This window comes from Chiloscyllium plagiosum, chromosome 12, assembly GCF_004010195.1.
Source record: "Chiloscyllium plagiosum isolate BGI_BamShark_2017 chromosome 12, ASM401019v2, whole genome shotgun sequence".
NCBI classification, from domain to species: Eukaryota; Metazoa; Chordata; class Chondrichthyes; order Orectolobiformes; family Hemiscylliidae; genus Chiloscyllium; species Chiloscyllium plagiosum.
The window spans coordinates 73,728,541-73,741,056 of record NC_057721.1 but is presented as its reverse complement, the minus strand read 5'-3'; the positions used below and the strand labels follow the sequence as shown (position 1 = coordinate 73,741,056).

Here is a 12,516-nt window from a genome sequence, read left to right as displayed (position 1 = left end):
ATATTTTCAGAGTAACTGGTAACTTTGAGTCATGTGACGGCAGGTTGGAAGAGTGAAGAGTGTATGTCTGCAGTATGTGTGACGTTCTGGACTTTTCCATGTGTTCCAAACTCCCATATCTGGGAGTCCCATATTCCGGATTTCTGAACTTGAACAGCGTCTGGAGTCTCTGTCCTCATCCTGGAGGCAAATAACACTTTTCAGGAGCTGGTCTTCCACAGATTAGAAGCATACAGACAGAGAGGGAATGGGTGACTGCCAGGCTAAGAGAAGCAGGCAGATAGTGCAGGAGTCACCTGAGTCTGTCTTACTTGCTAATTGGTATTCCAGTTGGAAACTAGTGAGGGTGATGGTTCCTCAGGAGAATTCAAACAGAGTCAATACCATGGCACCATGGGTAACTCAGTCGGAAAAAAAAATTGAAAAGCAACAGTTACAGGGGAGTCCATAGTCTTGGGATCAGTTGGGCATTTCTGTAGCAGTAAACATAACCCAAAAATGGGGTGTTGCCTTTCTGGCGTGCCACAGTCCAATAATGGCGTGGAGCAGCTGCAAGAATCTTACTGTTTAAGAACATTTGCCTTAGCATCGGTAAATCTGTGTGAACAGGACACCAAGTGATAACATTCACACTGTGGGAGCGCCATCAGCCAAAAGCTGTGGCCCACTTTAACGCTAATGATGGAGGTCAGGAGAGGGATGAGGTCCTGAAGACACATGTCAGGGTGTTAAGAAGGAAATTTCCAAAAAAAGTCTTGATCAGTAATCCCGGGAAAGTCCCAGGATTACTCCCAGTGCCATGTGCTAGTGAGCATTAGAGCAGGAAGATGAGTTGATTGAGCACGCAGCTGGAGAACTGGTGCAGGGGGAAGGGTATCAGCTTTCTCAGGAATTGGCACTGGTTCTGGGACAAGTGGGATCTGTGCAAGCTGCATGTGTTACACCTTAATGGGACTCGGATTGGGACTGTGATCCTCACAGGAAGTTGAAGTGTTGTTGGAGTGGATTGAAACTTAGTTGTTGGATGATGGGAATGTGAAGTGTAACCCAAATTGGAAGAATGTAAAATTGGAAACAGGAAGTTGAAAATATGCAAGAGGATCTAGAAGACAGGAGGGACAATAATGGGATAAGGGGCAGTGGAAAGGTGAAGGCATACCAATGCAGAAGTGAAGAGGGCATCTTCAGTGTTTGATACGAGCAGACTAACTTTGGTTGTGAATTGGTTACAATGGCAGAAAAGTGCGGAAACAAGGATTTGATGTGCCTTTTTTGTTAATACAGAAAAGCAGGTGGTCCTGTGGATGCTGGTCCAGAATACCAGAAGAACATGGAGGATGAGATTGCCAAGTTGCAGCGGCTCTATGGGGGAGGAGACCTCACCAAATTCCCAGATTTTAAATTTGAAGGTAGGCATCTTGAATAATGTAGATTGTAAGCAAAAAAATTCTTGTGAATGGGTGGCTTTGGTCAGTTTTAGACTTTTACTGCAATTCTGACAGAGCAACGCGAGGCAACTTGTGCAAACTGACTTTAAACATTTAAGTTGAAAATATTTATCTTGTGACAGTTGTGTGTGATGCTGCCTAAGAGTGGCACATTTGCTGGAAGATTAAACTCCAGTGAAGGAGTGGGATTGGAATAATTGTGATTTATGTTGAAGATTAAAAACTTTTGTTCATATGAATTTGAGGTTTCTAAAGAAATGTCTGTATTTTTCATCATCCAGAACCGAAATTTGATGAAGTCAGCAAGTGAGTGATGACCTTCAGAAAGGAAAAGATCAGCTGTTCTTTGATATTACCTGGGACTGTAAATGTAATTTAATAAATTCCACTGCACTAAAGTGCTTTTTTTGTTGTTGTGTTGACTGCACATTCTGATCTGTTCAATATACATCAGTAAGCTTCAGACGGTCAGCAACAAGAGATCACATCTGGAGTGAGGCACAGCCTGAGTAATTTTCCAGGGATTGTGGCGCAGAGGGGAGAGGTGCTTTTTCAATTCATAGTTTGTAAGATCTTCTCATTGGGATAAACTGAAGCTCAGGATCAGTGTGAGATCACAGGATACCCTTAGGTTTATTGGTTGGTAAAAGCTGCTAATTTGACTTTAACAAATTACTTTTCAGATTGAAAGTGAATAGAAATATTTACAGATTTAAAAACTAAAAGACCAATAGGAAATTTTAACAACTCAGCAAGTAAAATAAAGATACAATGTGTTGTACCTGCATGATTAGAGCGGGTGCTCCATTGTACTATATAGTGACCACATCCACAGCAGTGTTGGTTGCTTGAGGAACTCTGGCTCAGAGGTATGAGCTAGAGTTAGTGGTTTGAATACAATGACGTATGGAGGGGGAGACCTGAGTTCAAGTTTCACTTGTTTAAGAGGTCGTTTAGAAAATTGTTTTTTAAAGGGGACAGTTTCCCGGTTGCTGTGGTTCAGGAGGTAGTTCCACACCTTAAATTAATTCCCTCAAATTTGCTCAGTGGTCAGGGAGCAGAAGCTGTGACTACAAATGAGGCAGGTAGAGGGATCCCTGAGGTAGTGCTGAAGGAACCTCAGCCGTTGAGCTTGAGATTCTTGCTCCCTGTGTGGATGAGGGGGGGAGGGGGGGCTGTGGGGAGGCTGAGCAAACTGACCATAGCACCATGGTACAGGAGTCATTCAAGAAGTGGGAGGAAAGAGAAATGTATTTCTAACTGGGGACAATATAGTCTGGGGAATAGATGCTGCTCTCTGGATCGAGAGTTCTGAAGGCTGCGTTACCTGCCTGGTGCTCAGGTCAGAATAACTCAGCTGGGCGGCAGAGGAACTTGGAGTGGGGAAGGGAACCTACCAGCTAAACTGACATCCGGTAAATGAATATGATCTCATTGCCATTATTAAAATATGGTTAGAAGGAGATCAAAACTGGAAACTGAATAATCAGAGATTTTTGACCTTTTTGGAGAGACAAGATGGGTGGAAAACGTGGGGTGCTAGTACTATTAATAGGTGAAATGAGGATATTTGTGGAAAACGATCTGGGCTTAGATGGTGTAGGAAGTAGGAGGTGAATGTGCTGTAGCTAATTTGCAGATGAGACAAAAATAGGTGGAAATGCAGGAATACAAATAGTTAACAGAGAGATATCTTTAGATTAAGTAAGTGGGCTAAGAGTTGACAAATGGCTTGTAATGTGGGAAAATGTGAAGTTGTTCATTTTGGAAAGGAGACATTGTTTAAATTCAGAAAGGGACTTGGGGTTCTTATGTACAAAACACAGAAAGCCAGCCCACCAATGCAACAGGTAATAAGGAAGGCTAATGGGATATTAGCCCTTATTTCATGGGGATTGGAGTGTAAGAGAAGGGATGTCTTACTGCAACTGTACAGGGAAAATGCAGGAAAGTGAATGTGAGGAACAATGAATCAACCTGATCCTACTGAATGGTGGAGCAGGCTTGAATGGCTTACCCCTGTTCCTATTTCTTATGATCTTATATACATCCAGAGCAATATCTATATGGATCATTTGGTTTTGCTGCTCAATTGGGTGGCACAGTGGTTAGCACTGCTACCTCACAGCGCCAGGGACCTGGGTTCCATTCCAGCCTTGGGCAGTTTTCTGGAGTTTGCACGTTCTCCTGTGTCTGTGTAGGTTTCCTCCGGGTGTTCCGGTTTCCTCCCACAATCCAACGATGTGCAGGTCAGGGTGAATTGGCCATGCTAAATTGCCCATAGTGTCCAGGGATATGTAAGTTAGGTGCATTAGTCAGGGGAATGGGTCTAGGTGGGTTGCTCTTCAGAGGGTCAGTGTGGATTTGTTGGTCCAAAATGGCCTGTTTCCACACCGTAGGGATTCTGTGATGATTTCTGTCCACATCCACCCTTGGACTCTTGTTCAATTGCTGCACTTTGTTGTACAAGGTGCTTATTTTCCTCATTCAGTGTGAGTATATACTCATCACTCACTGTTAACGATGGCTATAAAATTTGCACCCATGTGGAAGAATGGGATATTAGTTTCAAACGATAAACTGGATTCAACAGACCATAGCCTCCAATCAATTGGAGGTCATGACATAGATGTATTTTTTTCCCACAAAGTGTATCTGTGTATTAGTTCATGAAACACCTTTGATTTAAAAATCCAATTCCATGTTCACACGTTTTTATACGAACCTTTCGTGGTTGATTATAGCACGGTGGCACAGTGGTTAACACTGCTGCCTCACAGCGCCAGAGACCCGGGTTCAATTCCCACCTCAGGCGACTGACTGTGTGGAGTTTGCACATTCCCCCCGTGTCTGCGTGGGTTTTCTCCCACAGTCCAAAAAATTGTGCAGGTCAGGTGAATTGGCCATGCTAAATTGCCCGTAGTGTTAGGTGAAGGGGTAAGTGTAGGGGAATGGGTCTGGGTGGGTTGCGCTTCGGCAGGTTGGTGTGGACTTGTTGGGCCGAAGGGACTGTTTCCACGCTGTAAGTAATCTAATCTTGGGATTTATTCATCAAGCTATCGGAAATGGAACCTGCAGTCTTATGAAAAGTAAACAAGTAAATATATATCGAAATAAGAAACAGGCTTAAATGGAAAAATTGCTTCTTGGTTGGATTTTTTGTAATGTTTTATCTTTTCTCAACAGCAATGAAGTGGTATTTTTAACCAAGCCCTGTTTGCAGTTTTAACAGAAGTTTGAATTGAGGTTTTAGTACATAGGTTGTTTATAAAGACCTCGTGCAAACTTTAACTTCATCTGTGTGTTAACTAACTTTAAATGTCAGATGAAAACATTGTAGTTTTATTAATGCTGTTTTAAAATTTCTTAAACTGAAATGGTGACAGTAGACAAAATGAATGATGTTAGGGCTACTGGAACTCCCTAGAATCCCTACAGTTTGGAAACAGGCCATTTGGCCAAAGGAGTCCACACCGATCCTTTGATCCCACCCAGACCCATTCCGCTACCCTATCCCTGTAACCCTGCATTTCCCATGACTAACACATCCCTGAACACTTGGACAATTTAGCATAGCCAATCCACCTAACCTGGAGGAGAAAGTGAGGTCTGCAGATGCTAGAGATCAGAGCTGAAAATGTGTTGCTGGAACAGCACAGCAGGTCAGGCAGCATTCAGGGAACAGGAGAATCGACGTTTCAGGCATAAGCCCTTCTTCAGGAATCCACCTGACCTGCACATCTGTGGATTGTGTGAGGAAACCAGAGCACCCAAAGGAAACCCATGTAGCCAAAGGGTGAACGTGCAAATTGCACACAATCACCCGAGGATGGAATCAAACCGTGTAAACTCCACACAGTCACCGGAGGGTGGAATCAAACCTACGCCCCTGGCGCTGTGAGGCAGCAGTGATAACCACTGTGCTGCCCATGCACTGTTATGCTTAATAATCATGAAGTATTTTGATTATGTATTCATGTTATTTTCAGTTTGCTATTACATGTACACCCAAGATTAAAGCTCCACCAGGACTTGCTATTTACAATTTGTATAAACGGTGGATTTTTGCTGACCATTTCAGGAGCACGGACTGATAAGGTGAATTTCTCCCAGAGTTCTTCAGCTGCTAAGCTAAAAAGTTGACAAGAAAAACTAACGGTCAAGTGGGGACAAACCTGAAGAAATTCATTCTCCAATAAAGACAGGCATGCATTTATATAGCACTTTTCATGTCACCCTGAAATTTACAACTAGCCACTGAACTACTTTTGAAATGGTCACTTTACACTGTTGTAATGCCTGGACAAACTTAAAAATCACACCACACCAGGTTATAGTCCAACAGGTTTATTTGGAAGTACAAGCCTTCAGAGCGCTGCTCCTTCATCAGGTGGTTGTGAGCAGCGATTCAAAAGCTGGTGCTTCCAAATAAACCTTGTTAGACTATAACCTGGTGATGTGTGATTTTTAACTTTGACCACCCCCGTACAATACTGGCACCTCCAAGTAAAGCTTGGAGATACTTTTGTTTCTATTATTGAACACAACTTCCATTTAAGGTCCATGTGATTAGTTACTAATGGGTTGGGTCACCATTTTGTGATCCTTCAGTCTGTAAAGTGATTCACAGCAATTTGAAGTGGTTGTTACTGGCCTCATAATTTAAGAAGATGGACTGATACAAGGAATGAAATAGTGAGGGCATTGGTGAAGGGGTCAAGAAATTTTGCACTATCACTGACAACTGTGACTTTCGTATCCTGTTTAATCAATGTTAAAAAAAATGGAACCCAAGGCCTGTGTTGACACTTTTAATGTTATCTCATTACTGACTCAAATTATTAGCTGATAAAGAGTTAAAATTATAAAGTCTTCTGGTAAAAGTTAGTTTTTAAACTCATGCGCAACAAGAAGTATTTGCATCAGTTCATGTTATGGAACTCAAAAGCAGTCAACAAAAATGATTAAGAGTTAGTTGCAACTCCCAAAAGCAAACATAATGCTGGAAGTACACAAGACCCATTGGTATCTAAAAAGACATGGACACATCAATGCTTTTGGTAGGATCTTGTCATCACAGCAAACCTATTGAAAGCAACCCTGTTCAATTTTTTTCTGCAAATACTGAAATTCCTGCGAGAATCCCATATTGAAGTGATTCTCCAGACAAATATATTCCTGTAACTCGCCTTGGAATTATTAATATACTGCAGGGGTTATCCTGAAAAGTACTGATTCATGGGTATGCAGCTGCAAAATGATTAAACCAGAAATATTGCCATACAAGTAGGGATACGTTCTGGGGATCCACCTGCAAATCCTGATGTATTGTAAGGATTCCCCTGCAAATACTAGACATACTCCTGGGCACCCTCATTGCTGGTACTGATATACTCTTCAGGATCACAGAGTCCACAAAATTCTCATGGTTCCTTGGAAAGATGGATGTAGTCACAGGCATCCCAAGGCTCTCTCTCTCTCTTCTACTTCCCCAATAGACTGAATAAACTATTTTAGGAACAGGATTATGCCATTGTGCTGCTTCAGCCTGTTCTGCCATGAAGCCAAATCTTGGCTGATCTGTACCTCAACTCCATTTATCAACCTTTCCTTTTCACCCTTTGATACCCTTTGTCAATGAAAATCTGTGAATCTCAGACTGTAAGTGACCTGGTGCAAAGTATTCCAGTTTTTTTAACTTGTGAGAAAATGCAATCTGGTTTCACTCCTGAATAGTGTAGCTTTTATCCAAAGGAGTCCTCGTCATCCTTTAATTCCCTCATCTTCATCTACCTTTTGAATAATGACAATTACCATTTGACACACTTCAATTAGATCATCTTCAATCTTCTAAATCTCAAGGTAGTATGAACCAAGTTTATTCAATCTCCCCAGTTTAATCTTTAATATATTTCTGATGAATCAATGTTTGTAGTTCTGTCAAGCCTTGAGGTGAGCTGCCCCAAACTGAATCTGATATATCAGGCAGCATTTTGCAGAAGTTTGAATTCCAACTCTTTTTTTTTAACCGGTTAAAGGCCAACATTCATTCCCGGTTTGTTTTATATTGTGCACTAGTTTTAAATGGTTTATGTGCATAGACACATCAATCCCTTTGCTTCCTCCAAAGCTCCTATGGTTTCCAAGTACATTGAGAAAACTGACAGATTGTCGTTCTAAAATTTAAAAGGGATGGCCTTCCCATTTAGTTTATCATTCTGCAAGAGATATCCCTGCCACTCATTGTAGAAAAACATTCATTTGTACTCTGGGATATCCTGATCTTGAGAGGGGGATGCGTATCTCCTCCTGTGGGACAATTTACAACTTGAGCTCACCCATTTGAGAAGGATTAAGGAGTACTTTATTCTTCTCTCAAACTATCGTGAGTCTTTAGATATTTTGAAGTCAAAGGTAGATGGAATCTTGATAAGTAAGGGGGTTAAAGGTAATCAGGGGAATATGGGAATGTGGAGTAATCTGATCAGTCACAGTCTTATTGAATTGCGGAAAAGGCTCGGGGGGCTAGATATCCTGATTGTAATTTATATCTTTATTCATCCATCTAGTAAATCAACAAATATGGAGAAGAAAATTGTAGACATTTATGTCTTAAGGCACTTTGATTGAATATATAAGGGTCCGAAAAACATTGACCCCTACAGGCCTTTGAGTGTACAGCTGGGAAATTTGGAGCATCTCAGCTGAATGATGCGGTGGCTTACTGGGTTGAATACTTGTCTATAAGTCAGAAGATTGTAGGTTAAAGCCTCACTCCATACCCATGTATATAATCTAATCTAAATGTTTCAGTGCAGTACTGAGGGAGTGTTACACTGTCAGAGGTATTGACTTTCATATAGACAATTGCCTGAAGCCTCATCTGCTCTCTGGTAGATGCAAAAGATTTCCATTGTGCTATTTTGAAGAACAGCTCTTCTCAGTGCCCTGGCCAGTATTTATCCTTTATTCAGTATACTAAATCAGATTATCCTCTTCTCATCACATGGTGAGGATTTACTGCATATAAACTGGCTGCCACATTTTCTACATCACAAGAACAGCTAAAAGTATGTCACTGTTTTTTTGTGTGCTTTGTGATGTTCTGAGGTTGTAAAAGATCCTAAGTAAACACTAGTCTATTCCTTAGTGGTGAACAAAACTGAAATCAGAATATTAGGATGCCAGTAATGTGAGAAATAGGCAAATTAATGGGGCACTGGGTTTTAAGTTTAAATTAAAAAATGCAGATGACGCAAAGCTAAGTGTGAATGTGTGTGTTGTCAGGAAGGCACAGAACAGCTTCAGGAACACGTGGACAGGCTTAGTGAGTGGGCAGATGGAATATAATGCAAAAAACGTGAGATAATCCACTTTGGTAGGAGGAACAGATGTACAGAGTATTTCTTAAATGGTAAGAGATTGGAAAGTGTAGGGGTACAAAGGGGCCTAAGTGTGCGCCCATTGATGAGTCACTAAAGGCTAACATGCAAATACAGCAAGTTGTTAGGAAGGTTGATGGAATGGTAGCAGCACAGTGGCTAGCACTGCTGCCTCGTGAAACCTGGGTTCAATTCTAGCTTTAAGCGACTATGTGCAGTTTGCATGTTCTCCCTGTGTCTGCATGGGTTTCTATTGCTCTGGTTTCCTCCCACAGTCTACAGATGTGCAGGTTGGTGCATTGACCATGCTAAACTGTCAATGGTGTATAGGCTGGGTGGATAAGCCATGGTAAATCAGGGTAGTGGGCAGGGTCTGTTTGGGATGCTCTTCAGAGGGTCAGTGCAGATTTGTTGGGCTGAATGGCTTCTTTCTGCTCCCTGTGGGGATTCTATGAATTACTGCTTTATAGCAGTAAGTAATAAGAGTGGGTGCAGTGTGACTAAAAAAATGTTAAAGTTGCATTTAACCAGCATCATGCTTGACCTCAGGATGTCATAAAGCATATTTCTCCACAATATATTCCATATGCCATGTCATTGCCTATTCACTGTCAAAACTTTCCTGAAAATACATTACATCTTCCTCACAACATTCATTTCTGCTTCACAGTCAACAGTTATACTGTCAGAAAAACAGCAGTCAAATTTATCAGCAATGTGATAAATGACCACCTTAATTCCTCTTTCGTGATGCATACCATGGGATAGATGTGGCTTGGACACCAGAAGAATTCCACATTCAGATTATGTTTGATAACTATTAAGTCAAAATTGCTCAACTCTCTCTACATTTCCAGCCTTTGAGGTTCTTTCCTTTCTTCCTTATAAAATTAGTAAGCAGTGTATTTGTAGAAAAAGAAATCCCTTTTCTCCGATGCGCCAAGACTCTGTTAAATGGAGTATGAGGTTTATGGGCTTCATGTTTTGAAAAAGAGAGAGGTATTGGTTTACAACGCATGATCATAAGAAAACACTACCTTCAAACCTCAGACTTGGGACAATGTCAGCAGTCAGAGGAGTCACTTCTTTGACAATAATTCACTGGGGTAAACCTTGATTTTTTGCAGTACGGTGGTGATAAGAGACTGGGGCCTATTTTCTCTCTCCATTCTTACTTTCACTAAAGACAATTGTAGAGATATAAAACAGGTTTTCAACTTGCTATCAACACATTGCATCTACGGAGTGGCTTAAACATAAAACGTTCCAATGTGCTTCATGTAAACATCATCAGTTGACAGTTGACACCAAAAGCCATATTAGGCAATATTATGGTAGGCTGCAGAGTTAACCTTGAAGGAGCCTCTTCAAAGGGGGTAAAAAGACATGGAGAAGAACAGAAATTCCAGAGCTTAGGGTCCATACAGTTAAAAGCCCTGCTGCTGACTGGAGTGAAGGAATTTGGGAATGTGTAAGAGACGGCAATTGGAGGGACAAAATCAAGATCTATACCAGAAACAAAAACAGACATTGCTGGAAAAATTCAATAGGTTTGACAGCACCTTAAAGAGAAATCAGAGTTAATGTTTCGGGTCCAGAGACCCTTCCTCAGACCAGTTTTGAAGAAACGTTACCGGATCTGAAACATTAACTCTGTTTTTTCTCCACGAATGCTGCCAGATCTGCTGAATTTTTTCAGCAATTTCTATTTTTGTCTCTGATTTCCAGCATTGGCAGCTCTTTTGGTTTTTATCAGGATCTATACCACTGTCCTAAAGATAAGACTTAAAATGCTTTATGGATAAGAATAGCGGTTTCAAATTCTTCATAGATCTTCCCTTTGCTTCAGATAACAAAAGACTTGGTATGTTTGAATTCCTGCAAAAGAAAAAATAAATAAATCAGAGAAATAAATACATATATAGGTATGAAATCAGCTGCCAGAGGAAGTAGTGAGGCTGGGACAATTACAATATTTAAAAGGCATCGGGATGGGCATATGAATAGGAAGGGATATGGACCAAGTGCTGGCAAATAGGACTAGATTAATTTAGGATATCTGGTCGGCATGGATGAGTTGGACTGAAGGGTCTGTTTCCATGCTGTACATCTCTATGACTCTAAAATCTACAATTTCATGGAACAAAGAAACAATGAGGCTGGAATGAAAGAGAATCAGTTATTTCATCCAAGCTCCAACGTAGAGTCATATTGGACACAGAATGTTAATTATGTTCCTCTCTTCAAGATGCTGCCAGACCCGCTGAGTTTCTGATTTTATTTCAGATTTCCACCATCTACAGTATTTTACCTTTATCTTTTGCTGGAGCAGTATATTACAAAGGAACAGCTGACCCTGGTATATTACTATATCAGAAATTGAGGATTCACTGTCAGCGAAGCTGCAGAAAAAGCTTTAGTAAAAGGGGAGACTACTTTCTGACCCTTTGCTTTGAGTACCCCATGTTCTGAGATTATTCCCTCTGGTTCTAAACTCTCCCACAGGGGTATATAACCTCTCCATAACTACCCCGCGCTACCACTGATATTATATGATTCAATAAAGTTCCTTCTCATGCTTCTAAAATTCAATGAGTACAAGCCCTACCTTAGTCAATCTCACCTCACAACAAAACCCTCCATACTTGGGATTGCCCCAGTGAACCTCCCAGACCCCTTTCACGAGTCTCCCACCTGCAGTCAAACTATTCATTGAGAACTATCGATGTGACATTGGTCGCCTTTGTTTCTCTGCTCCTCTCACTCATTCTAACCTAACTCTCTCTGAACTTACTGCTGTGAGGGAATAAGTACAATATTAAGAAATGATCTTGGATTGGATGATGTAGAATCCACATAGGTGAAGGTGAGATAACAAGGGGAAGATAATACTGGTGAAAGGAGTCTATAGAATCCCTAACAATAATTTTAAGTAGGAGAGAGATTAAATCAGGAGATGAGGCCATGTAAAAAAGACAGTACAATACTCATAGGTGGATTTACAGAGTCATAGTCACAGAGTCATAGAATCATTACGTAGGGAAAACCAAATTGTCAAAGGTAACCATGAGGAAGAATTCATAGTGTATTCAGGATAGTTCCTCAGATCAATATTTTGTACAACTGAGGATCAGGCTATTTTGTATCTGGTAATGTGAAATGAGGCAGAATGATCTCAAAGTAAGTGATCCCCTAGGGAACAGTGACCATAACATGGTGGAATTAAGCATTCAGTTTCAGAGTAAGACACTTGAATCCATAATAACTGAGCTTATTTAAATAAGGGTAATAACAGAGATGAGAGGGTTGGCTGGAATGCATGGAAAGAGTATTTAGAAGAAAAAATAATTGAGAAACAATGGCAGGTGTTTAAGAAAATAATTCATGTCTCACAGGAAAGACATATTTACATGAGGAAGGAAGACTCCAGGAAAGAGATAAACCAACAATAGTCAACCAAGAAAGTCAAGGACAGTACCAAATCGAAAAGAAAAAAATCATGCAATGAGACAAAGATGAGGAGAAAACAGATAACAAGGAAAATGTTAATGGCAATAAAAAATGACCAAAAATTTAATAATAAGGGAGAAAATAAGCCAAGAGTGCAAACTAGCAATACAAATGGATGGTAAGAGCTTCTTTAAACTTATTGTACAGAAATAAGAAGCCAAAGAGAACATCAACCT

At 40.7% G+C, this 12,516-nt stretch overlaps 1 protein-coding gene and 1 long non-coding RNA gene across 2 annotated transcripts in view; one reads left to right on the top strand and one right to left on the bottom strand.

Moving 5' to 3' along the window:
• Positions 1-24: 24 nt before the first annotated feature.
• LOC122555583 lies at positions 25-1,846 on the top strand. Its single transcript, XR_006313314.1, has 2 exons — positions 25-1,409; positions 1,730-1,846. It is a non-coding gene; the product is annotated as an uncharacterized LOC122555583 (long non-coding RNA).
• Positions 1,847-6,245: 4,399 nt separating this feature from the next.
• Positions 6,246-12,516, bottom strand: part of jam2a (junctional adhesion molecule 2a) — a 91,092-nt gene continuing 84,821 nt past the window's right edge. Inside the window, exon 10 of the mRNA XM_043701405.1 lies at positions 6,246-10,708. Within this exon, the coding sequence (XP_043557340.1) occupies positions 10,676-10,708 (33 nt within the window). The 3' untranslated portion in view covers positions 6,246-10,675. The remainder of the gene's footprint in view (positions 10,709-12,516) is intronic.